Raw genomic sequence first — 27002 nt, 5'->3', positions numbered from 1 at the left:
AAAGTTTCTCAGGGCCCTTTGAGGGCCATGCACATTAGGGCCCTGCAAAGGTCAGCGCAACCTTTGGAACTGGCCTGGTTAGGAGAAGGTAGTTTCTCTCCTAGATGGCAGAGGCAGCCACTGCCTGCTTCCCCAGGCCTGCAAATGGGCTCTGGCTTTTTCCTCTTGGAGCCGAGGACCAAACCCAAGGCCTTGCATGAGTCCCTGGCACCGGCTCCTAACCGTCAGCGCTGAGGATGGATGCACCGGCGCCCACTCGCCTGAAAGGGCTTCATGACCTGGTCTTGGTCCTCACTCTTAGAGCGTCTAAAGTATGTGCTATGCTCATCCAAGTCTCACTTGAGAACACCTTGTAGCTCTGACTCCAGGTCTAGTCCTAGGCTCGCAAACAAACCCTGCCTAGTTACCTATGACCGACTCTACCGTGTCGCTGGTTGGGTAGAAGGGCAGAGCATTTGCATTCATGCCAGGGGTGCTGTTGGTGCCTGCAGGGCTGGGGGGAGTGGCTGCCAAGCTGGAGGTAATACTGGAAGAGATGCTGGAAGTCAGGGGGCTGCCCACAGGGAGGATGCCCAGCACGTCCTGCAACGAGAGTGGGGAGAGACAATGGGATGCTTGCCTACAGAAGCTTTGGCAGAGAGAGGCTAGGAGAGGCCAGAGAGATAAAGGACCCAGGACTTCATAGGCTGTTGAATGGCTCTAGGTAGAACAGTGGAACACTCGTTAGCCGTGAGGCTTACAGTAGGGGTGGGGATGAGAATGGGCACTGACATGCTCCCCAAACATTCCTGCAGATGGCTCCAGGCATGACCCCCACCCTCTCTAGACTTGTGGCTGGGTGCTCCTGAGTCCTACCTTAGTTTGCAGAGAAACTGGTACCTACTTGCTGACACTAGCTGGGACTCTGGGCCTGTCCTAGCCACAGTGACACCGGAATGAGAGGGAGAACTCTGTACCTGTTTGGGTTGAAGCAGAGGCTGCTCTTGACTCCTGGGCTCTAGCGAATGGGGTTTTAATTTAGCCTGAGAGAGAAAAATTAGGGAGAAGGAAGTGATTGCGGTGCCGGGCCGGGCAGCTCCAAGGCTAGGGTCCACCTGGCCTTGCTATGTTCACTGAGACTGGAAATACAGGGGAGGGAGAAGGAATGACAGGGCCGGTCACCTGCCACCCAAAACCACTACCACCACCTCCCCCTCCTCCTCCCTCTCCTCCTCTTTCTCCTCCTCATAGCTTTCTCTACACATATATCCTCTCCCTGCCCCCTTCTCTGCCTCATAGCCTGAACACCAGGCTGGTTCCTTCTCCTATGTGACAAACCCAGGTTTGTCCCCAGCTATTAGAGACTCCTCTATCTTGGCCTCAGGCCCTATCTTCTTATCAGGCATCACCGTGTGGAAGGGAAAGGTGACAATCTTGTACCCACTGACTAGCTTGACAGCTCTGGGGCAGCCAGGCAGCCTTCTGCAGAGTATACACAGCTCCATGAAGGGAAAGTGAGAACAAACCCCTGAGAGGGTGAGGTGCAGCGTGGCCTCCTGAGCCTTCGCAGCCTCAGCTGAGAAGCAGACTGACAGACATCAACCCCCAAGACACTGAAGAGGGACTCAGCTTAAGCTCTCAGTGTCCTTCCCACAGGTGAGCCAGGCCTCGACGCTAAGCTGCTCTTGGCCCACAGAAGAGGCTCAGCTTCCTGGCCTTACGCCCTCCGCTGCCCCTTGAGTCTTTTACCTGGCACTTGAAATTCTTCAGGTACTCTGCCCCAACCTGGTCTTCCCTTTCGAAGCCAGGAGCTTTCTTGTAGCTGCCAGGGGCAAGGCTGGACTCCCCAGGGAAGACCAGACCCTCCAGGTTTGAGGCCTTCCTGCTGGGGCCTGGTGGGGAGCTGCAGAGGTGAGACGGACTGCCCAGGCCACTATTCCTACAGAGGAGCTGCAGAAGAGGACAGGTTGTTGATGGGCAATGGGCACCATGGGTGAGGGGAATGGCCACCCTCCAACCCTGCTTCAAAGGGTTGTGGTCAGTGGGTATCAATAAGCACTCAGGGATCCCCGAGCCTCAGGGATTTGAGACAGAAGTGACAGAAGGCTTATCCCAGCTCTGCCCAGGCTGATCACTACTGGCTCTGAAGATACATCCCCACCTCCCTGCCCTTGGCCCCAGGACAAATACCAGAGCCTCAAGCTCCTGGGGCTGAGAAAGTCAGGAGCTCACTCCTGGGCAGGCAAGGTGCCCACCCACTCACTCCCAGACGGGCACGTACGGCGCTGAGGTCAGGGGCATGCGGGCTGGAGGGGCTCACAGGGACCGAGTCTCCAGCGGCAGATGGCATGTACAAGACGGGACCTGGCTGGGTAGGGCTGGACACAGCTGAGGAAGGCTGCACATCATCACTTAAGGGTGGCGCTGCAAGAAAGGATGGCGGTCAGCAGGCTCCACAGCCATGTCTGTCCCTGCACAACTTCCATAGAGGCCATACATGTCCCTGCCACCAAGGCAACTAGTTATTACATTGGCATTGTACATTCTACAATTAACTGCAAATGTAAGTAATATGATGGGCTTCACTCCATAGAAAAGAGGAGAGGTTCAGAAAGGTCAGGTAAGTTTCCTAAGATAACAGGACAGGAGACAGCAGGGCTGGAATGCCAACCCCATTTTGAAGAACCCAAACTATTGAGTCATAGCTTCTCTGTACTGCTGTAGTTGGGTGGTCCCAGTCTCTATGGCCGCCGGCTGCCTCTGAGCCCTCTATCTGCTTTCCCCCAGAGCTTTCTGTGTATTTTCTTCTCTCAGAGACAGAGCTGAACCTCGGCAGAGAGTGAGCAGAAGATCCTTGATCTGCAAGGGGGGAGGTGGCAACCCCAGCACCCACGCCACGACAGATGAGACAGCTGGGGCTGGAGTGTGCACCCTCGACTCGTGCTGTTTCACAGCGCAGCAACATGCCACCTGATGCTGCCGAGTACTGAAATGAGCTGACTTACACTGAAATGGGCTGTAGAGGTTAAAATGACTTGAGGGAGATGGCTCAGCACTAACTGCTCTTTCAGAGATCCTGAGTTCAATTCCCAGCACCCACATGGTGGCTCACAACCATCTGTAATGGAATCTGATGCCCTTTTCTGGTACTCATATACATAAATCTTTTTAAAATTTTATTTTAAAAAATGACTATCAAGCTGGGCGTGGTGGCGCACCCCTTTAATCCCAGCACTGTGGGAGGCAGAGGCAGGCGGATTTCTGAGTTCGAGGCCAACCTGGCCTACAGAGTGAGTTCCAGGACAGCCAGGGCTATACAGAGAAACCCTGTCTTGAAAACAAAAAACAAAAAACCAAAACCAAAAAACCAAAAAACTATAGTGTTTTTTAAAAGTTAATTAATTAATTAATTAATAGGCAGGGTTTTCCTGCATAGCTCTGGAACTCACTGTGTAGACTAGACTAACCTCAAACTTAAAGATCCCCCTGCCTCTACCCGCTCAGAGCTGGGATTAAAGGTGTGCACCACCACAGACAGCTATGAGATCATTTTATATTAAACTAAGTAAAAATGTTAAAATTAATTTAACCCGTCCCTTGTTGTTGCTGTTGTTGTTGTTTTTAAAGGACGCCATATGAGGCAACCTTGTACTCTGGTGGGCCAAGCGGGCTCACTGCGGAAGAGCCTCACGCTCAGGGAAACGGAGCTGCCAGGGCTTGGTGCCACGCCCCTGCCTGGGATTCAATGTCTGAATCTATCTCAGGCTCTTAGAAGCTGCACAGGGCTTCAAGTTGAGCTCCAGAGTGATTAGGGGACTGATGCTATGCCTGAGCCTCAGCTGCGGTTAGGACAGGGAAGGAGCCAGGGAGCTGCCCAGGGCCACAGGAGCTACATACGTTCTATGTGGGCGAAGGCGCAGAAAGGTCCTCGGGGGCAGCTGCCCGCCTGCTGCATGTCATTACACTTGGTGGACTTGTAGATCTGAAGGGGGCAGAGCAGAGCAGAGCAGTCAGGTCAAGCTCAGCCAAGGGCAGACGCTTTCACTGAGGCAGGGCTAGCTTCGAATCCCTTTCCAATTCAGCCCCTTCTATTCCCTGCGTCTCCACCAACTTCTGTTTTAGGGGAAAGGATAGTGAAATATAGCCCATGCCTGCCTTAAACTCATAACTGTCCTGCCACACTGTCTCATGTCCTGAAGTGACAGACACACACCACACACTAAGCTTCTTATTACCAACCTCTGCCTCAGATCTTGGGCAGCCTACACTACCAATGCCCTCCTTCTGGAGTCACAGGTCCCCCAGGCACTGCAGAGAGGTAGGCTCCTCTCAGGAGTTGGCTGGGGTGATACCTATGAGCATGCCCCTATATTAAATGAGCCAAGGCCCAGGAAGCCACAGTCGCTTTCAAAACCACCACCAGAGAACCTGGGCTTGTGATCTCTCCTGGGTTTACCTGCTCCCCTGGGATGCCGACAGCCACAGAAGCTGTCCTCACATCTGCCTCGCTATGCTGCCCTGGCTCCCACGGGGCACTACAGAAGCAGCAGTACTCCAATACTGTGAAAGTGGACTACTCATTCTCTAGGACAGTGCCAGGCTGTGTCTCACCGCTGCCCTCCTCCCAGGACCCACCTCTGGGTGGAACTGCTGCTCTGTGCGTGTGTGGCAATACTGGCAGGCGTCTCCGTTTTCACACTTGCCAGGGTCTCCCCACTCATCCCCATGCTTGACGTTTGGACACGGAGACGACCTGGTCCAACAAGAAAAGGTCGGACAACAGCAAGAGAGAATGAGCCTGGGACCCTGAATGCCCCACCCTGCCCTGGTCTCCTTGTCTCTCAAGTCCAGGTACAGAAATAGGTAAGATCAGCTATAGAGGAAGGGTCTCCCAGGGAGACTACGTCAGGCTGTTCCTCTGGCCCAGCTGGCCATGTAACCAAGGGGGACAGCTTTGTTTCCTTGAGCCAAGCACTAAACCTGACAGCTCAAGAGGCAGGCCACAGCCACATCACATTTCCCACACGGCCTGGCCCTACTCCAGCACACACACCCTGAAGAATCAGCAGTGGATGGGCCTTATGCAAGACCAGGAGAGGGCTCCCACCATTTTGCTGTCCTTCCTAGTTCCTCCTTTCATAACTGAGCCCTGTAAACCCAGTGGCTTAGATTCCTGTCTCCTTGGGAGCCATGGCAATGACAGTCTCAGTCACGATCCCTTCCTGCCACTCCTCCCTCCTACGGCTGGCCTCTTGGGGCCAAAGGACCTGTATTTGTGCTTCCGGGGACTCCGACGCCGGTCCTTGCTGTTGTGGTAGTAGGGACAGGCATAGCCCTGGCGGCACAGCCGTGGAGGCTTCTTGCACGGCTCCGTCTTATAGTTCCCCAGCACATAAGCAGTCTCTACACAGAAAGTGAGAGTGCAGAGGTCAGGGAGTGGAGCTGGAGCACCCCAACAACAGCAGTAGTGGTACAGGGAAGGCATAGAAGAGCTAATGGGAAAAGGGTCCCAGAGCTGAGATCCCATGCAAGGTATTAACAGGTCCACTTCTTTACAGGCTGTGGACACACACACACACACACACACACACACACACACACACGTGCCCAGGGGAATCCCAGGAATGCAGTCCATCTGGAAACTCCCTTACAAGTGCCTTTTGAATGACAGGTTTAACATGAAATGAAGGGGTAAAGTGGGACTGAAGCGATAGCTCTTTGGTTAAAAGCACCTGCTGTTCTTGCAGAGGACCTGGGTTCAGTTCACAGCACCACATGGTGACTCAAAACCATTCCTAGGTACACATGGTACACAGAAATACATTCAGACAAAACACTCATACATATGCCATAAATGTCTAAATGAGATGAGAAGGGCTAGATTTCTAGTGGGCCAGACAGGGCAGTTTCAGTTGGAAAAGGCAGGCAGTTTCAAGCCAAAGCTCCGAGCAGTTATGACGACGGGAGTACCAAGGCCACTTGAAGTTGCCTGTACCTTGCCACCGGGGTTCCTCACTGAGGATTTTTTCTATCATGGCATGGCTTGCAGCCCCAGCTGACTGGCCTTCTATGCTGCCCTCTACTGTAGTCTGGCCATTCTGCAAGGCCTCCATGGCCTGGAGCTCCCTGGGAGAAGAGAAGAGGCAAGGACAGACAGTGTGGGGAGGAGCACAAGAGACTGGGAAAGAGCACAGTGCCTCAGTTCTCTTGCCTCGCTGGGGCCAGCAGCTACAGAAGCTAAGCCCCTTGTCCCCTCCCCCAGCCTGGCATCAGCCTACCTGATGTCGTAAACAGGGGAGCGGAGGTCATGAGGCCCGTGGGCAAAAGCGCAGTGCAGGCCATTTTTGGTGCAGTTGCCTTTTGAGTCTGTCTCATGGATGCAGATTCCAGTTTTATAGTAACGAAGGTGATACCTGCGCTCAGTGTCCCCAGTGGTTCTGTGCAGGAATGGGCACCTGGAACACAGCATCCCAAGTCAGTCAACTCTGCCGCCTCCGGAGGCCAGCTGCTGAGGGCTGTCACCGTGATCCAGAGGGTGCAGTGGTGGTAGACTGAGGGAGAGAAGGATGAATTCTCTGGCCACCAGGGCTCTGTGTCTGAGTGCTAAGATCTGAAGGCTTGGAGCCTCCAGGCGGCTGCCTGCAGACACTTGGGGGGGGGGGGGGGGGAGACGACACACTTTTGGATGAATACGTTTGGATAAGAAATGCTACTCAACTCAGGCGGCTCCCAAGAATGAACCCTTTGAAACTTGCACACGTTCCACGAACTTAAGTAGGCTTCTGAGAGGGGTCAGCCTTGACCTCTGTGAAAAAGGTCGGCCACCGTAGGGAAAGCCGAGAGCACTGTGCAGACCTGAGCACTCCCCAGCACTTTCCAGAGAAGCGGAACAAATGACAAGGATAGCCAGAAATGGTCCCAAGTTTGCCATCTCATTTGTTATTAATGGTATACCCAACTTCTGAGCGGGAGATCGTGAAAAGACATTTAAAGTTATCAAATAAGCTAGGCATGGTGGCACAGGCCTTTAATCCCAGCCCTTGGGAGACAGGGGAAGGTGGATCTGTGTGAATGTGAGGCCAGTTTGGTGTATGTAATGAGTTCCAGGACAGCAAGGGTTTTGTTATGAGACCCTGTCTCAAACAACAACAAAGATCAGCCAATAGGTAAACAGTGAGGCAGGCTCCCTCTGTCTCTGTCTGTCTGTCTGTCTCTCTCTCTGAGCTGCCACCACAGTGGGAACTGTACAGGACGGTACAGCACATGGGGACAGGACATAGAGGATGAAAGAAAACCCAGGGAATCAATTTTGTCCAAATGTGATCTTGCGGCCTTAGTGGAAGAAAGGCTGACTTTTGGTTTTCATATAATATAGGCAAAGGAAAATGGAAGCTACTCCCGTGCTGCACCTTTAGTGGGGCAGATGAGCCTGAGTTTGACCTATAGACTATAGCCAGGCTCCAAAGCAGCCTCAGCCTAAATGTCCCACACTTATCCTGAGGGCATCTGACCCAGGAGACCTGGGCTCCTCTGAGGGCAGGCAGGGCACTCACTCGTCGCCCTCGGGGCAGAGGCCTGTAGCCTCGTCATACTTCGTGCAGTAGACATCTGGACTGTAGTTGAAGGTGCCATCCCGTCGGCGGATGGAACGGCGGCGACGCTGGTTCACAAAGTGCCAGTGGAAGCAGGTATAGGGCCGATGCTGTGTGCATTTGTGCTGCACGAAGAGTGGGCACTGCTCTGTGCGGAATTCCTTCAGGTACCTGCAGGGAGATCGTCTGTAAGGGGTGGGACAGGAGCTGAGTGAAGCTCTTTGTTTTGGGGTGCCAGTCCCACTGGGACAGCAAGAGAGGTCCAGAGCTGAGGCTGGACCTCGGATTTTAGAATGTCCCAGCATCTAGGTTCCACCCAGCATGAGCCGCAGGCCACAAGGGCCCCGTGTGTTGTAGAGGCCAGCAGTAGTATTCAACAGCAGCTTGGCTGAGCCCTCTGAGGTTTCCCAGGCCAAGCCACTAATCATAGGGAAAGGGTTATTCACAAGACCACGCGCAGCCTCCCCAGCGTCTGTGTTCCCTGCTGCCCACATACACCTGACCATCCCAAGGCTTCCCCTATACCAAGAACCAAGCTGGGACTGTGGACCGAGGGGAGAAATATGGAGACATCGCTTGCTTTGGGGCTCTGTTTGCAAAGTGTCCCTCTGGACGAGCTCTGATTGCCAGGGCAGAGGGTCACTGTGTGGAATTGGCTTTCTCCTTCCATCTTTACCTGGGTCCCAAGATCCAACTTAGGTCACCGGGTGCTGCCATCTTCAAAACCATTTGGCAGGCCATTTTCTTCAGACATTCTCTCAAGCGTAATTATACAGGCAACAAATGGGTTGTGAGGTGGGACGAGATACAGAGTGCCCAGTGTAGAGTGGTTATATATGTAAGGGAGTAAGGCAGAAGCAACCTGATTTGAGCTGGGTGGAGCCTAGATCTGAAGGGCATAGAAGTAGGTCTTTCTGCTCACATGCCTGACCAATAAAAGCAGACCTAGACACAGGATCAGACAGAAGTGTAACACCGAACACCCACTTAAGACAGAGCTGCAGCTAAACCATGGGTAGTTTCCTAGCATATTCCATGGGATACACTAACACTGAAGAACTGAATTGCTGACTATCTGTGACTCTATCTAGATGGTATCCAATATTTTGCTGCTCTCTTGAGGCTGTTGTTGCCCAAGCTGACCTCAAAGTCTCAGGCTTGGGTAACCTTAGGCTACTAAATAGCTAGGATCTTAGGTGCAAGCCATGTTAACCATTAGGGAACTTGTTGTGTTTTTAGTTGTAAAATAAAATTGTGGGCTGGGCAGTGGTGGTGCACACCTTTAATCCCAGCACTTCGGAGGCAGAAGCAGGAGGATTTCTGAGTTCAAGGCCAGCCTGGTCTATAGAGTAAGTTCCAGGACAGCCAGGCTACAAAGGGAAATCCTGTCTCAAAAAAACCCAAAAAACCAAAACCAAAAAACCAAATAATTTTTTTTTTTTTTGGTGCTCTTAAAAGTTTGACAAGAGCCAGGCAGTGGTGGCACACGCCTTTAATCCCAGCACTTGGGAGGCAGAGGCAGGTGGATTTCTGGGTTCGAGGGCAGCCTGGTCTAAAAAGTGAGTTCCAGGACAGCCAGGGCTACACAGAGAAACCCTATCTCAAAAACAAACAAAAAAAGTTTGACAAGATGTGGTAGCATAGTCTTTAACCCCACTACTTGGCACAGGCTCGGGCAAGTTTGGGGTCAGCCTGGTCTATGCAGTGAGACCTTGATGCAGAAAAAGAAAACATTTGAGGCTGGGCTTAGTGGTACACACTTTAATCTCAGCACTTAGGAGGTAGAAGAAGATGGATCTGTGTGAGTTGGAAGCAAGCCTTTACAGCAGAGGATTTCAGGCTAGTCAGGACTATTTAGTGAGGCTCTGTCTCAAGAACAATAAAACAATAAAACAAAACCAAGTCTGGTGTCAGCCTCTTGGTGAGAACACAGGATACTAGTATGTGGTCCCTAACTTTGGCATAGCTGTCCTGGAAAGCTGCTCACCTGGGGTAGAAGCTATGCATGGAGCTTGCATCCTTGGGGCAGCAATGGCTCCACACATCCTGCCTGGCAGGAACTCCTCAGGTAGAGTGACGGCAACAGGTCATCTAGGCCACACTTCTGCTGCTGCTGCTGTGTGTCAGGTAGAGCACTCTTTTTAAAAGGACTAGTTACTTTTCCTAAAGCCTGGGAAAGCCGCCACCACCACTCAGCCTCACATTCCAAGTGCTGTCCATCAGGCCCACTGTGCTCTTCCAACTGTCTTTTCTGACTCCTCTTCATTCTGGCTACAACTGGAATGCTTGTAGCCAGAAACCTTTCCTGTCTTTGTTCATCTCATTCCTTACCTGGAGGAGCCATCAGAAGCTGGACTGAACGAACATGAACCTTTGGGTGTCACGGTTCCTGAGAAGTCTTCCTTGCTTCCACCTAGCTCTGTTAGCTCCTCACTGCCCAGAAAAATGGGGACAGAACCCAGGGCCTTGCACATAGTAGGCCAGCACTCTCCCACGAAGCTACACACCCAGGTCCATGCTATGCATTTCTTAGTTCTTGCCCTGCTCTACGTATTAATCATACGCACACACTTTCCTTTACAGGCTGACGATACCTTATTGAAGTGCTTGAGAGGAGCATCTTTGAACTTGGATATCTACACTGTACCTAAGCTATCATGAGGATGGAACACTGTTTACAAATGTACGTTTCACATACATTTTGGAAATATCAACTCCTGAGTAACCAGAATTATAGGTATGCACACCATGCCCATCCCTACCTGTGATTCAGTACAAAGAAGGAGAAGAGAAACTTTCCACTTGGCCTTAATGTTTTTATTTTGTATTTACACGTCTGTGTGCGTGCGTACTTGGTGCATGTGTGTATGGAGTGGATGCTGGGTGTCTTCCTCTATTGTTCTCCACCTATTTAAGACAAAGGCTGCTACTGAACCTGAAGCTCAGCAATTTGGCTACACCAGTGGGTCAGCAAACCATCAGAATCCTGTTTCCACAGTCAAAGTGCTACCATTACAGGCATGTGCTACCATACCTAGCTTTATCTGGACGCTAGGCATTCAAGACCAGGTCCTCAGGCTTAGGAGAGAAGTATTTTTTACTCAAAGAGATATCACACTTGGCCTTATGCTTGGGATGTGATCAGTTTTGTACTTTAGGATTTTAGGTTAGGCCTTCTCAGGTCACACTGCTCTACATGACTATATATCTATATATCTATATCTATATACTACTACTATATATTACACTCTACATGACTCAGCAACAAACCGTACAATAGAGAGTGTTCTCTGAACCAAGCATCAAGGAATTAAAAGTTCACAAGGGAAACACCAACACCTCATGACAGCACCATGAGGCAGACCATCACAGGGAGCAGCCAGCCTTCGGCCATGTGAGACATGCTGGAGAGCGACTCAGAGCTTAGCACTCAGGACTGAAATGGACTGCAGAAAAAATTCTCATAGAACAAGAGGCCAAACACAGGGTTTTTTAAAGGAATACTTTAAGACCTACAAGATGGCGCAGTGGATAAGGGTGGCTGTGGAAGCCTGACATGAGTTTAATCTCCAGAAACAAAGAAAAATGTCAAGAGACGACTGATTCCACAAAGCTGACCTCTGGCATCCACGTGCAAACCCTGATCACGCACAGTCATAAATACATACAGGCAACAACACATTAAAAAAAAAAAAAAAAAAAAGAGCCAGCCGGGCAGTGGTGGCGCACGCCTTTAGTATCAGCACTTGGGAGGCAGAGGCAGGTGGATTTCTAAGTTCAAAGCCAGCCTGATCTACAGAGTGAGTTCCAGGACAGCCAAGGCTACACAGAGAAACCCTGTCTCGAAAAACAAAACAAAACAAAAATTAGAGCCACTTTTGGGGGATTGAAGAGACGGCTCAGCAGTTAAGGATACTGTCTATTCCTCCAGAGGACCCAGGTTCAATTCCTAGCACCTACATAACTGTAGCTCATAACTGTGTATAATTCTACTTCTAGGGAATCATACACCCTCTTCTGGCCTTTGCAGGTACCATGTGTGTACTGGACACAGACATAAATACAGAAAACACACACACACACACACACATACACACACACACACAGACATAAATACAGAAACACACACACACACACAGAGACATAAATACAGAAACACACACACACACATACACACACACAGACATAAATACAGAAACACACACACACACACACACACACACACTTTTTACTACTTTTGGAGCTGCTGAAATGGCTCAGTAGTTAAGAGCACTGGTTAGTCTTTCAGAGGACCTGGGTTTGATTCTTAGAACCCACATGGTGGGTCACAACCATACACAACTCCAGCTCCAGGAGATGACTCATGCACATGGCACACTTCCATACATGCAGGCAAATATTCATACACATTAAATAAATAAATGCTACTTTTAAACTCACTACAGAGATTTCTTTCTTTTTTCTTTTTTTTCCAGACAGGGTTTCTCTGTGTAGCCCTGGCTGTCCTGGAACTCAGTCTGTAGACCAGGCTGGCCTTGAACTCAGAAATCCGCCTGCCTCTGCCTCCCAAGTGTGGGGAGTAAAGGCGTGCGCCATCACTGCCCAGTACTACAAAGATTTCTAAACTTATGCATAAGCCATTACAATCTGTACAATCTGTTAATTATGCATCAAAGTGTTTCTCTAGAATTTTCCATTTTTTCTTTCCTCTCCCACTTTACACTCACAGGAAACCAGGACAAAACCACCTAGATCACTGGCTTCCATCTTCCATGGAGGGAACAAAGGATTTCACTAAAACCCAGGATAACCTCCTGCATCTGCCTTCTGGACAAACAGGATGACAGGTGTGGACCCCTACTACCTTGGGAGAGCTAGGTTTTCAGGGGAAATGCACAGCTGTGTCCAGTCAGCCCTAGTCCACACCCAAGACTTTAATCCCGGCACTCAGGAGACAGAGGCTGATGGATCTCTATGAACTGGAGGCTAGCCTGACCTATACTGGCAGTTTTATGTCAGTCAGGGCTGCACAGTGAGATCCTGTTTCAAAGAAAAGTTCTAAAAGGACAAGATCTGAGAACTAAATGGACTACAAACCATTCTTCAATCAGCTCTCCAGAAACCCAAGAGGCTAAAAGCCAAGGGACACTCACCCAGGCTCTCAATTCCTCCAAGAACCGAGAGGAAGCACGACTCTGGACTATACTCTTTACACTGCAATCTCCCAGAGCCCCACACTCAAGGAGCCATAGCAGCCAAGAAGCAGTGATCCACAGGGGAGGGGATGACTCAGCACACTACTCAGGCACCGGAGTAAAAAGCCATCACAGCCGGGTGTGGGGGTACACACATATAATCCCAACACTTGGAAAGGTAAGGCAGACAGATCACTGTGAGTTCAAGGCCAGGCCAGCCACAGGCACCATGAAGAAATCAAACAATGAAGATTTCACACAACCACTTGTTGGACTTCTGAAAACTTTTCTCCAAGTAATTTTATATACATATAATAATCATAATCACTTTGCAAAATGATTAGTGTTCTTTAAACTTAAACCAGATGCATGCATCTACTTAAAGAAAAATAACTGATTTATTTTCAATATTCACTGGATTATCTCTATTTTCTAAAACTCAGAAAAGAGGGGAAAAAAAAGGCAAGCTACATGAAATCTATAAATTCAAGGGCTGGAGAGATGTCCCAGCTCATAAGAGATTATGCTGTTCCTGCAGGGACCAGAGTTCAGTTCTCAGCGTCTATGTTGCACAGCTCACAATCACCTGAAATTCCAGCATCAGGGGATCTGATGCCCTCTTCTGTTCTCTGAGGGGACTGCACTCACATGGTATACATACACCATACTTTCCTCTACACACATGCACATATAACTTAAGTAATACGAATAATTAGGGCTGGTGAGATGGCTCAGCAGTTAAGAGCACTAACTGCTCTTCTGCAGGTCCTGAGTTCAAATCCCAGCAACCACATGGTGATTCACAACCATCCATAATGAGATTTGATGCCCTCTTCTGGTGTGTCTGAAGACAGCTACAGTGTACTTATATATAATAATAAATAAATCTTTAGGTCAGAGTGAGCAACCTTCATTCCAAGCAACCACATGATGGCTCACAACCAACCAGCAGTACAGCTACAGTGTACTCATATATATATATATAATGATGATAATAATAATAATAATAATAATAATAATAATAAATTATTATCGCTTCTCGGCCTTTTGGCTAAGATCAAGTATAATAATAATAATAAATTATAGGTTTTCAGGTAAAAAAGTATTGATCTCTAACTTATGTTTAGACAGATTTGACTCATACAGACTTAAAAGAAAAAGTATTAGGTCACCAAGTACTAAACACCCTGTAAATAAATTACCATTAAAAGACACAGTAAATAACAAATTAATAAAAAACTAGGACATAAAAACTCGTTAAAACTTTAATCACTAGCACACCATCTAGAAGGATTTAATCAGCTTTTTCCCTGGATTCCATCTACTTCTCCCCCATGAGAGCTGTTCTGTATATAAGCCATGATGAGACCTGAACCTCCCCAGTCCTCGTTATGAAGCCAAGCTTTCAGGACTGACGGTGGCCATGCGGGTCAATGCTGAACATGGGATGCAAACTGTGACACAGAAATAAAGGGAGGAACCACTGGATAAATTCAGTTTCTTCTTTATCTATCTTTATCTTCTTTATCTCCTAAATAAACTGAGCCACCAACAGGAAAAGGTCACTTCACAGAGAATGCTATGTCTGCTTTTAGTTGCTAGACTCCTTTCCATCTTCGCTTTCTCCTCAGCTCTTGAGAGTGCTGTCAAATTCTACACACTGGCAAAGAAAAACAGGAGTGAAAATTGAGGGATTTTACAGAAAAATGATAAAAAGTTTGCTGTGGTTACTACAAGGAATGCAGATTAGCACCAACCTACGTGCCTGAATCCCGTGGGCTGGCTGCCCTGACCGCCCATCTGTACTGACAACGGGCTCCTCCACCCTAGCACATTCTCTTCCCCCCGTCCTGCCCTGGGAAGTGAGCCCAGCTCAGGTCAGGAAGCCATTGGGGAAAACAGGTCTCTTCCTTTCAGCAGCTGTCAATTCAGAGACACTTGTCAAACTTTCTGTCTACTTAGCTCAAAAGCTCACTAGCTCTGTGACCTCAGGTGACATGGGGCATGCACCCGAGGCACACATGTAAGAACACAGGTGCTGACAGGCTGGGAGGAGGGCACCTTGAAGCTTTTTGCAAATCATGGTCTTTCCCATATTGAACAGAAGGCTGCTGAGCAGATCATAAGTTCAAAAGCTTCTATGGAAGTAATCTTTATTAAACCTTTTAAAATTTTGAGAAAAAGCCATACAGTTTAAACTCATTAAAGTGTACATGTGGCAGTTTTCAGTATATTTGATCAAGTACAATCACTGGGCTGAAAATGTACCTCAGTTGGTCCTGGGCTTGATCTTGGCTAGATACCCTGGACCACATAAACCACAAATGGCAATGCACACCTGTAATTTCAGCACTCAAGTGGAGGCAGGAAGATCTGAAGTTCAAGGTCACACTTGGAAGGCCAGCAAGTCTGAGGCCAGCCTGAGCTAGCTGAGACAACGCCTGAAGAAGGGAAGGGGGGCTGTAAGAGAGGTAGCAGAGCAATGGGAAGACGGGAGGGAGAAATGTCAGGGTAACTAACATGTTGATTAAAAAAAATTTTTTTAAGCAGAAAAAACAGTGTCGCTGGACATGTCACCCCAGCACATGGGGGAGAGGCAGGCAGATCGGTGTGAGTCCCTGTCTCAAAGAAAAACAAAAATGGGGCTGGTGAGATGGCTCAGTGGGTTAGAGCACCCGGCTGCTCTTCCGAAGGTCCAGAGTTCAAATCCCAGCAACCACATGGTGGCTCACAACCATCCGTAACGAGATCTGACTCCCTCTTCTGGAGTGTCTGAAGACAGCTACAATGTACTTACATATAATAAATAAATAAATCTTTAAAAAAAACAAAACAAAAATGGTGTCATCATCACAGCTGTCTAATTCCAGAATATTCTAACTGAACAGAAAATACACCCATGTTCATGATCACATGTGCTGCTTACCATGGTTCTCAGGAGTCTCTGTCACTAGACATATTAAAAAGATTGTCTAGGGCACCCTACAGACCATGTGCTATTCTATGGAATGCTGCACATCTAGATAACACCAAACCAAGATTCTTAGTTTTGTTTTGTTTTTTTTTGTTTTTTGTTTTGGTTTTTCGAGACAGGGTTTCTCTGTATAGCCCTGGCTGACCTGGAACTCACTTTGTAGACCAACCAGGCTGGCCTCGAACTCAGAAATCCGCCTGCCTCTGCCTCCCGAGTGCTGGGATTAAAGGCGTGCGCCACCACGCCCGGCTCCTTAGTATTTTTAATGACTAAGTTAGTATAACCTTATGTATTACTAAGAATGGCAGAAAAGTTTTACATTCAGCATCAACCTTCACATAACACATTAGTATGCCCCCAAATTCATCCACGTTCAAAGGGAAGGCAGAGGCCAGGCACAGTGGTGCATGCCTTTAGCCAATAATCCCAGCTCTCAGAGGCAGAGGCAGAGGCAGGAGGATCCCCGTGAGTCTCAGGACAGCCAGGGCTATACGAAGAGAGATCCTGTCTTACAAATAAAGGAGAGGAAACAATAATACTCAGATTAGCCACAACTGTCCATAGCTGCAACTTCAAAATACAGAAGATATACTTGGCCAGTAGGTAACACTTCTTTAGGATCAAACACAACTGGATTACAGAACAACAAAAACAAAATCTTTAACTATTAAACAACTTCTGTCCAGATTGGAAACACAAGCAGAGCCTTTCTCCTCCACCGTGTGCTGAAGTTGATGGAGCCTGATTTCATAGCTCCTGACCCAGCAGCTTCTAACAGAAAATCACAGCCAGGCAAATGCCTAGCAAGAAAGCCTGCCTGTACAATTAATTCTCAGGCTGCAGGGCTCTAAGTGTGCACATGGCTTCTGAGACACAGGAGAAGAAGAGACCTCACCTTCAGGCATCGGGGTGTTGGAATCGGGAAGTAGTAGGTCCACGTGGGTGTCTTGTTCTCTGCACTTACATGGGGTGCTATCTCCAGAGAAGCTCCTTACAGAGTGCCCAAGATGGAGTTCTCTAAGTTGTTCAGAGTTGTCCAGCTGCCCTCAGCAATAGGTCAGTCTTTGTAGGTTGACAGAGACCACCAGTCAAAGCAGATGCATATGGGCTGAGGGAGCCTTCTTTAGTATCTAACACCGCTGGATTAAAACAAAGAAACTTAACCATTAAGCAAATCGTAACTTCAATCCCTACATTTAGGTTTAACAACTATCAAGCAGGCACCAAGCTTAAGAGCCTCCCGTCAGCGTGGCACTGGAGTAATGGCGTTTGGTGAGCCTTGACTTGAAGCCACAAGGAGCCTTTCTGTTCTGCAGGAAATTAATTTGATTTGATAAGCATGTAAATAACCAGAAAGGATTACTGGTAACTTAACTCTTCCTCTCTGGTGCTGCTAAGCAATGTGCTCAGTGAGTGACTTCTGCTGTTCAGTAGGTTTCACTCCAGTATGTGTGTGGCTTTACTGCAATTTGCAACAACGATTTGAGTACATGTTCACTTCTTAAATCTTCCAAAACACAATCAGATGAAATCAAGTAGAGTTCCTAATAGCAATGTAGCAACTAACAAAACTGCCTCAAATAGCCGCCCTCTTTGTACAGGCTGGGAGGCAGCCATTCTACCAACCATAACCGTGCCGTCTTTCCTTAATAACGCTCAGGAAACCAACTCTGACCTGGACTGACGGGAAGAGCTGGTACCTATGGCCAAGTCTGGGCAGTCCACATGGGACATGAAACCCACTCTCGCAGTCCACATGGGACATGAAACCCACTCTCGCAGTCCACATGGGACATGAAACCCACTCTCGCAGTCCACATGGGACATGAAACCCACTCTTGCAAACAGTCCTCTGACTTCTGCAACCCACAAAATAACCACAATGTTACACCTATAACAACAAAAAAAAACCAAACAAGGCCTAAATCTAGGAGATGCTGGCGCAGACAGGATAGATATAGATAGAGCACTTCTCTTCTAAGAAATCACCTAGGGGGCAGATATCTGTGCTGCATGCCTTTAAGCTGCATGCCTTTAATCCCTGCACTGGCAAGAAGACCTTTGAATTCAAAGGTACAGTGAGACCGTTTCAAAAGTAAATGAATAAATAAAATCATCCCAAAACCTTTTCAGTAACTAGAATTTCATTTTCCTGTATCAAGAGCATTAACAAGTCTAAGAATTAAGCAACGCTGAAGGACTCCAAAACAGGGGTGTCTGAAGCATACTTCCTCTTACAGGGGCAAAATAACAAAAGAAACTGATGTTTTAAATGATACCTTCCTCAGCCTGTCCTAGCGGGGAACACTTTTAATTCCAGCACTCTGGAGACTCTCGCTGGGCGTGGTGGCGCACGCCTTTAGTCCCAGCACTTGGGAGGCAGAGGCAGGCGGATTTCTGAGTTTGAGGCCAGCCTGGTCTACAGAGTGAGTTCCAGGACAGCCAGGGTTATACAGAGAAACCCTGTCTCGAAAAACAAAACAAACAAACAAACAAAAAACAAACAAACAAACAAAAAACCCAAACTGTCCTCCTGTTCTTTCGAGCAAAGCTGTTTAATTCTGGTCCGAGAATAACTGGTAGCGCTGATTCTCTCCTTCCACCTTCCTGCAGGTTCCTGAGTTCTGAGGCTAGCCCAATTATTTGTACCCATTGAGCCATCTCACCATCCCTCAACTAACTGCCTTTTTTTCCTGTTTTGTTTTGTTTTTGAGACAGGGTCTCTCCATGTAGCCCTGTCTGTCCTAGAACTTCAGAGATGTGACTGCCTGATTGCTGGGATCAAAGGCCTACACACCACCCCCACCCCAACTGCTTGATTCTTCCTTTTTTTTTTTTTTTTTTCCTTCTCTTTGCCAGGATCTCATATAGTATCCAGGCTGTTTTCCAGCTCACTCTGTAAGGCACTCCCAGACGTGTGCCTCCTCACTGTGTATCCCAGGCTGCTCTATGATTTATAGCATAGCCCAGGTGACTTCGAATTTGCAGCAACCCTCCGGCCTCAGATTACAGCCATAATGCTGAGAATACAACCACTATGCCTGGTTCAACTAATTATTTAAAATTACGTCATATTTTTTCTATGTGTTTTGCCTACATGTCCCTGGTGCTTGTGGATACCAGAAAGAGGCATCAGATGCCCTAGAACTGGAGTTTCAGGCAGCTGTGAGCCTCCTCCGTGAGGATGCTGGGAATTGAATTCAGGCTCCTGGAAAAACAGCAAATACTCTTAACCACTGAATTATCTCTCTCCAGCCTTCAGCAAATTTTATTGTGTGTGTGGTTTTCCAAACAATGTTTCTCTATGTAGCCCTAGCTATCTTGGAACTTACTTTGTAGACCAGGCTGGCCACAAACATTCTGCCTGCCTCTGCCTCCTGAGTGTTGGGATTTAAGGTGTGGGACACCACCACCTGGCCAATTTCTTATTCTTGAGTCTGTTTTTTATAAAACTCTTCTAATATACAAAGTAGACTTGCTGTAAACAAAGCTGGTTTAAATTTTGCCCTTGTCATGTAAAGAGACACATGGTTCTTATGCTGGAAATGTCTTTTTTTTTAAAGATTTATTTATTATTATACATAAATTTATTTATTATAAATAAATAAGTACACTGTAGCAATCTTCAGATGCACCAGAAAAGGGAGTCAGATCCCACTACAGATGGTTGTGAGCCACCATGTGGCTGCTGGGATTTGAACTCAGAACCTTCGGAAGAGCAGTCAGTGCTCTTAACCACTGAGCCATCTTGCCAGCCCACCGCTGGAAATGTCTTAACACACATCACCGTTATTTTCCTGAGTGCTAATCAAATACTTGGAACTATATGATCATATATATCAAAAATATAATCATATTTTTCTTTAAGTACTGGATTCCTCATGGCTAGCACAAATAGCAGCAACCATTTGCTGATTATTTCAATTTCCTTTAATGCAAGATTATTAAAAAGATTAAAAGGAGGGGGCTGGAGAGGTAACTCAGTGGTTAAGAGCACTGGCTGCTTTTCCAGAGGTCCCGAGTTCAAATCCCAGTAAACACATGGTGGCTCACAACCGTCTGTAATAGGATCTGATGCCCTCTTCTGGTGTGTCTGAAGACAGCTACTGTGCACTCACATACATAAATTAGGTTAATAAATCTTAAAAACAACAACAACAAAATTCTTAAAAAGGGCTGGTGAGATGGCTCAGTGGTTAAGAGCTCCGACTGCTCTTCCAAAGGTCCCGAGTTCAAATCCCAGCAACCACATGGTGGCTCACAACCATCTGTAACGAAATCTGATGCCCTCTTCTGGAGTGTCTGAAGACAGCTACAGTGTACTTACATATAATAAATAAAATGAATCAAAGAAAAAAAAATTTCTTAAAAAAAGATTAAGGGGAAATATCTACAAAATAACTATCCTTCCAACCATGTTGTCATAAACTTTTGGCTATAGGAGTGTTCAAGCCTTCCTGAACACAGGTCTGTAACCCCAGCACCTGGGAGGTAGAGGCAGAGGGGTCATTAGCAACTTGGGGTCATCTTCCACTGAAAACCTTGTGTGAAACCAAGGAACTAACAAGTCAAATGATAGCAGCAGACATCTCAAAGTGAGGGGTGGGACTCTTGAGTTTGAGGCAGGCTGGGCTTCATTGAGAGCACTGTCCTAAAACAAACCCCCTTAAAAACAACACGTCAGAAAGTCTTAAAAGGCAAAACATTATGGGACTGGAGATATGGCACAGTGGTTAAGAGCAAAGGATGGGGGTTCGATTCCCAGCTCCCACATGGCAGCTCCCAACTCTCTGTAACTCCAGCTCCAAAGGATCCAACACCCTCCCAGATATACCTGCAGGCAAAACGCCAGTGCACAGTCAAACAGCAGCAGCAGCTGGGCACGGAGGCTCCACCGTGAGACCACACTTGGAAGCAGGTGGAGAAGGTGCCTCAGTGAATGCCATGTGTGTCTGTGCTATGTATGAAGACTGTCCTAACACCTCCATCCACTAATCCCTACGGACAGCAACTGAGTCACCTTTGGAATACAGATTAGGGACACCGCCTCATGCTTCCCACACTTGGGCCTGGTGGACCCAGTTGCTCAAGTTATCAGTTTCTAAATGCCACCACAAACAGCTGGCTTCTCTGATTTGGTTGTTTTGTTTTGTTTTGTTTATTTTTTAGATAAAAAGCTATAAGCCGGGCGTTGGTGGTGCGCACCTTTATAGCCCTGGCTGTCCTGGAACGACCAGGTTGGCCTCGAACTCAGAAATCCACCTGTCTCTGTCTCCCAAATTCTGGGATTAAAGGCGTGTGCCACCAGGCGGTGGTGTCTCACGCCTTTAACCCCAGCACTCGGGAGGCAGAGGCAGGTGGATTTCTGAGTTTAAGGCCAGCCTGGTCTACAGAGTGAGTTCCAGGACAGCCAGGGCTACACAGAGAAACCCTGTCTCGAAACAAACAAACAAACAAACGCTATATATACATGGGCTGGAGAGATGGCTCAGCGGTTGAGAGCACTGAATGATCTTCCAGAGGTCCTGAGTTCAATTCCCAGCAACTACATGGTGGCTCACAACCATCTGTAATAAGATCTGATGCCCTCTTCTGGTGTGTGTCTGTAGACAGCGACAGTGTACTCACATACATAAAATAAATCTTAAACTGAGCGGTGATGGCACACGCCTTTAATCCCAGCACTTGGAGGGCACAGGCAGGCAGATTTCTGAGTTCGAGGCCAGCCTGGTCTACAGAGTAAGTTCCAGGACAGCCAGAACTACACAGAGAAACCCTGTCTCGAAAAACAAAAAACAAAACAAAACAAAAAAACCCTCAAGCTGGTAAGATGACTCAGAAGGTAAAGACACTTGCCACCAAACCTTATTTCTATATCCCATATGGAGAAAGGAGATAACTAATGCCCACATATATATTACCCTCATACCATAGGCACACAAAATAAATACATGGTTTAATAAATAAAGATGCCTCAGGAGCCAAGGTCCATGACTCTGTACCAACCCTCAAGAAATAGAACAGATACCAAACAGCTGAGAATCAAGAGGATCAAACCTCAGATATTAGGGCTGGACAGACGGCTCAGCAGGCAGCACTGCAGGCTGCTCCTGCAGAGAACCCTGGTTTGATTCACATCACTCATGTGGCAGCTCACAACCATCTGTAATTCCTATTTTAGAGGATTTAATGTCCCCTTCTGGCTTCAAAAGTACCAGGCATGCTCCTGCTACACAAACATACACACAGACACACATTAGACAAAATAAAAAAATTTTTTAAATTCAGATACAGCTGGGCAATGATACATGTGCCTTTAATCCCATTACTCAAGTAGCAGAGGCAGGCAGATCTGAGTTCAAAGCCATGAATTCCAGAACTGGGCTATATAGTGAAACCCTGTCTTGAAAAACAAGCAAGCAAACAACTCAGACACTGACAACTTCACTGTGTCCGCTTTCATCTGTAATTTCAAAATGATCAGAAAAGTATTCTAATGCAATCTCACAGTATCTGGGCGACCACACAACACAGAAACAGACTGCAGCACTCATGCTGGCCACCTCCCGTTATCTCAAAGTTATAGAGAAAAGGATTCCCAACGGGAAGCCAATCTGAGCAACAGTGAGCTCCAGGCTAAGCAAAACTACACAGCAAGACCTTATGCTCAAAAAGAAAAAAAAAAGTGGCTGTGGAGAAGGCTCTGTGAGTGCTGAGTTTGACTCCTCATCGCCTCACAGCCAGGCATGGCCACACATGCTTACAACCCCAGTGTTGGAGGTGGGGGAAGCAGATGCTAGGAACCCACTGGCCAGCCAACCTGGCCAAGTTTCAGGCCCAGTAAAATAAGCTATTTTTTAAAAGACTTACTTATGTATATGGGTGGTTTGTCTACATGTATGCCTGCATACCAGAAGGTATAGGATCCCCGTGCACTGGTTATAGACAGCTATGACTGCATGTAGGTGTTGGGAAATGAACCCAGGACCTCTGGAAGAGCAGCCAGTGCTCTTAACCACAGAGCCATCTCTTTAGCCCCAAAGAACCTACTTCAAGGAAATGAAGAGGGATAGGACACCTAATGTCCTCCCCTGATCTATAAGCAACAATGTGTACATTACACACACATTCTCAAAAAGAAACCAAGATTTATTCCAATTTGTTTGGAATTGTACCAAAAAAACATGATCCAAGTAGCCAGAGATCATTAAAAAGTTCCAAAATGAGGCCCAGTGGTACAGATTTGTAATCCCAGCTACTCAGAAATCTGAGGAAGGGGCTGGAGAGGTGGCTCAGAGGTTAAAAGAACTGTCCTGAGTTCAATTCCCAGCAACCACATGGTGGCTCACAACCATCTATAATGAGATCTGGTGCCCTCTTCTGCCCTGCAGGATACATGCAGGCAGAACGCTGTATACATAATAAATAAATCTTTAAAAAAAAAAACCCTGGCGTGGTGGCACATGCTTTTAATCCTAGCACTTGGGAGGCAGAGGCAGGAGGAACGCTGAGTTCGAAGCCAGCCTTATCTACAAAGTGAGTTCCAGGACAGCCAGGACTATAAAGAGAAACCCTGTCTCGAAAAACCAAAAAAAGAAAAGGAAAGGAAAGGAAAGAAAAGAAAAGAAATCTGAGGCAGGAGGATGCAGAGTTCAAGTTCTGTCTGGATTAAAGCAAGTCAAGGCCAGCACAAACAACTTGGTGAAATCCTAGCTTAAAAAGTAAAGAGTAAATAAACAACTGGGGGTGCGTGGCGAAGACGCAACCCAATGACAGATGTGATCCCAACATGTAAGAGGCCTGGGTTCAGTTTAACCCTACAACACAAGGTCCTGACTGTGAGAGCACAGAGCAGTGGCCAGGCTTAGCCAACTGAATTCAATGCCTGGAACCCTCCAGGTAAAAGGAGAGAACCAATTCCTTCAGACTGTTTTGACCTCCACACCTGCATGTGGCGCTGCGTGAGTGTTCCCACAGACTCACATACAAATAAACAAATGTAGATGTTTTTCACAGTTCCACTAAGTTTACAAATTTTTGTGTGTGACCAGATAAGTGATGTTATTCTGATGTTAGACCTTCTTATCAAAAGCAATGGCAAGGTTGCAGAGTGAGAGAGAACTCCAGTAAGAAAGGACCAACTGATGACCACCATACTTGAAAGGCTAACCTGAGTTACAGTCAAGTTTGGATGACGTCAGCCAACACTAGTCATTTGAAGAAACCAATACATTTTCTATAACCAATGTTCCCCTGTCCCAACTCCCAAAAGTGTTGAACCAGAGCTGCTTCTGCCTGACTTTAGTTCGGATGCTGCCAGCTCCTGGCTGGACGCTGGAGTGTTGTTCAATCTCTCGGGTTCTGACATTTCCACAGGTTGGGATCTCCTAAACTGGCCCATCACTCAGGCACCCAGTAGGGACACTCCTGGCACACAGCAGGGAACGGAAACCAACAGGGCTTTACAAGAGGAACTACAGCATTGGCCTTTGTCTCACAGAACCTAGGCCTACTGTGACATGACAGCAAGGAAGGCAGGGACCTAAGCTTGTACACATGCAGTTTTTACATTGTGGCAATCTCATTTAGGCCAGTTACGATGAGGCTCCCTTGCCTGCCCGATGCTGAAGGGGTCTGCAACCATTAACACCCCGGATGTCGCTGACTCAAGCTAGACAGTACAGCCTGCACGGAGTGAGCCCATTTCTGCACGTTTGACTGTTTAAGGGAATTCAAGCATGGGTGATCCTCGTGGACAATCTAACAGGCCTTAAAGATACAAAAGGCCTCCGGTGCACAGAGTCTCCTCCCGAGACTTCAAGCAAACAGTCATTTCTAGACAGGTCTCGTGCTGGTTGGTACAGACTTCCACTTGTCATGTCGTGGACTTGTCGGGTTTTATGTCTGAGACCGTCAGGCCTCTGAGGCCTGGCCTGAGAAGTGTGGATTCGGGACCCGCGCTCCTGCCTTTCCGACTCGGAGGCTGGGACCGAGTTTCCCGCCCCACTGCCCGACCAGAGGTTGGTGACAGTTGAAGTAAGCTGGGACCGGTCCCAGCAGGTTGGAACCGGTCTGGGCCGAGCCGGAGGAAGGGGGGGGGGGACAGCCTCGCGCTCTCCCTGCGCGCGTGACTCACGCTGGCCGCTGACGTCAGGCGTGCGCGCGCGGCGGGGGGGGCTCTACGTACGTGTAGTGCTGCGGTTTCTCGGGCTGTGCCTGCAGCACCTGAGCGGTAGCGGCCGGGGGCGCCGAGGAAGCTGCCGAGCCGCCGGGCCCGGGGCCCTTCGACATGGTCCTGTCTTCCTGCCTCTTCGCCGCTCCCCTTTTATTATTCAGTCTGCGCGGTCCGCGCCGAAGACCCACAGCGCCTGCGCCGCGCCACGAGAACGTGAAGACCCCCCGCACAGCAGCAAAGGTTGCTGGGAGTTGTGGTCCTCCTTTCCGGTGAAATTTTACCGTTGGCACAGTGTCGCTGCTAAAGTGCAAGACCACAATACCCAGAGATCTTTGCGGACGGTGTCCCGGATGCTGAGGATCCGCAATGCCTTGTGGTAATTGTAGTCTAGTCACTCTTAACTATTACCTGAGCATTGTCAGTGTGGTCGGAGGTGAACTCTACCTTTAAACTGGATCCTCCGGAGAGCAAGGAACCAGTTAGGGAGGCCTGAAACAACTCCACGGAGAATGTTCCAAATGCAGTGCAGTAATTGCCTTGCCTCCCTACCAGTACAGTTGGCGCACCGTTTCTAAAGTCAGTCTAGAGCATTGCCTCGGAGCCAGCAAGCTAGTCAGCCAATATTTTCATAATATAGTAACCTGTAAATCACCAGAGAAAGTATGCAGGCTAGCAGACAGTTTGAAGAAGCTTTTTATTGTTGTTGCTTTGTTTTGTTTTTAAAAATTACAATACACCATATTGTTCCTGGGCATCATTAACATTTATCAACCCTGAAACCTGGAACCCCTCCACTTGGGCTCCTTCTGAACTCAGTGGTTGGCCCAAATACCTTGTTTCCAGTAGGTTAAGGTCCAAGGGAGAACCTAATCTCTATCTAGAGTAGTCTCTTAGGCACTTTGGTAAATTGTTGAGAAGTATAGTGATAGACTACATGAGAAGGGCCAGGGGCTGAGGAAAAAAAAATGTTCTAGTCCATTCTAGTTCCCTTTTCTGGAAAAAAACCTTTCTGTTCCGGGGAAATGCAAGGCAATTGCCTCACATTTAGGAATATGGTTTTATGAAATGACTTTCTACAGGCTGGATATAGGGGTACATCCTGAGGGAGGAAAGTCACAAGTTCCAGGCCAAGCTAGGCTATGTACTAAAACCCTATCTCAAAAACCAACACGGTGGCATGTATCTCGGTCCCAGCACTCAGGAAGCAACGGAAGGTGGATCTCTGAATTCAAAGCCTGGTGGCATCCGTTGGTAGTTCTAGGTCAGCCAGAGCTGTCAGTCTGTCTAAAAACCCGAACAAGAACAACCAAACAACAACAGGTTGGAGATGAGTAGGGGTAAAGGTGCTTGCTTCCCTAGGCTGCAAACCCAAGTGGGATCTCTGGGACTGATGTACAGGTGGTAGGAGAGAACCCACTCCACGAATAATAATAAAATAATAAAAATGTCCATCATAGATATGTAATACTTCCCATTTGACCTTGTTTTCTATGTTCAATCTATATCAAATTCTTTTTTATTTTTGGTTTGTGAGTACATGTTTGTGGTTTTGAGGCAGGATCTTACTTATGTAGCCCCAGCAGGCTTGAAACTTGATATGTAGATCAGGCTAGACTTGAATTTACATAGACTTGCCTGCCTCTGGCTCCCAAAAGCTGGGATTCCAGGCTTGCACCACCACACTTAGTCAAATCCATTGTTTTCAAAACCTACTTGTTTTGTTAAATGGGATCAAGTTAGCCTTGTTAAAGCTAACCCGAGTGGGATCTCTGGGCTGGGGCGTAACCTTTGGTAGAAGCAAGCAAGAAGGCAGAGTTCAGTCTCCAGCAGCAAACATGTGAAGGGTCACTCATCTATAACTCCAGCACTAATATGGGATGGAAGCAGCGGAATCAGGAACCGAAGATCATTTCAGCTACAGTGAATCTGAGGTTCGGGCTACAGCATGCTCCTGACCCTCTGCTTATTTGTCTTGTGTTGATCTGACTGTACTTTCAGCTCCTCCCCATTTCCTTTGCAGCTTTCCCTCCCATTGATCAATTCAGGACAAAGGAAAAACAAAAAAAAAAAAAAAACAAAAAACCCTG

At 47.7% G+C, this 27002-nt stretch overlaps 1 protein-coding gene and 1 long non-coding RNA gene across 12 annotated transcripts in view; both read right to left on the bottom strand.

The window, feature by feature from the left end:
• The window catches only part of Unk (unkempt family zinc finger), a 32599-nt gene extending 5796 nt beyond the window's left edge, over positions 1–26803 (bottom strand). For 3 of the 11 annotated variants that reach the window (XR_001779963.2, XR_001779964.2, XR_003949402.1), the window contains exons 1-11: positions 24928–26803; positions 7533–7742; positions 6258–6434; positions 5975–6105; positions 5247–5382; positions 4615–4732; positions 3877–3961; positions 2261–2403; positions 1729–1929; positions 957–1022; positions 424–582 (exon numbers count right to left, since the gene is read on the bottom strand). Coding sequence is in view for 7 of the 11 variants with exons in the window: in XM_006533088.4 (XP_006533151.1) it covers positions 408–582; positions 957–1022; positions 1729–1929; positions 2261–2403; positions 3877–3961; positions 4615–4732; positions 5247–5382; positions 5975–6105; positions 6258–6434; positions 7533–7742; positions 24928–25031 (1546 nt within the window). In the remaining 4 variants the exon portion in view is untranslated. Of the gene's footprint in view, positions 1–407; positions 583–956; positions 1023–1728; positions 1930–2260; positions 2404–3876; positions 3962–4614; positions 4733–5246; positions 5383–5974; positions 6106–6257; positions 6435–7532; positions 7743–16635; positions 16880–24876 lie in introns of all 11 variants that reach the window. The other 8 variants (XM_006533089.3, XM_030245897.1, XR_001779962.2 and 5 more) reach the window with 6 other exon arrangements.
• Gm38482 lies at positions 14019–16629 on the bottom strand. The gene is made up of 2 exons (XR_389159.3): positions 15105–16629; positions 14019–14426 (listed from the first exon to the last, which is right to left on the bottom strand). It is a non-coding gene; the product is annotated as a predicted gene, 38482 (long non-coding RNA).
• Positions 26804–27002: the final 199 nt, after the last annotated feature.

The sequence above is a fragment of the Mus musculus genome, chromosome 11 (assembly GCF_000001635.26).
Source record: "Mus musculus strain C57BL/6J chromosome 11, GRCm38.p6 C57BL/6J".
NCBI lineage: Eukaryota > Metazoa > Chordata > Mammalia > Rodentia > Muridae > Mus > Mus musculus.
Note: the sequence above shows the minus strand (reverse complement) of the source record. Positions and strands in the feature narration are given on the sequence as shown.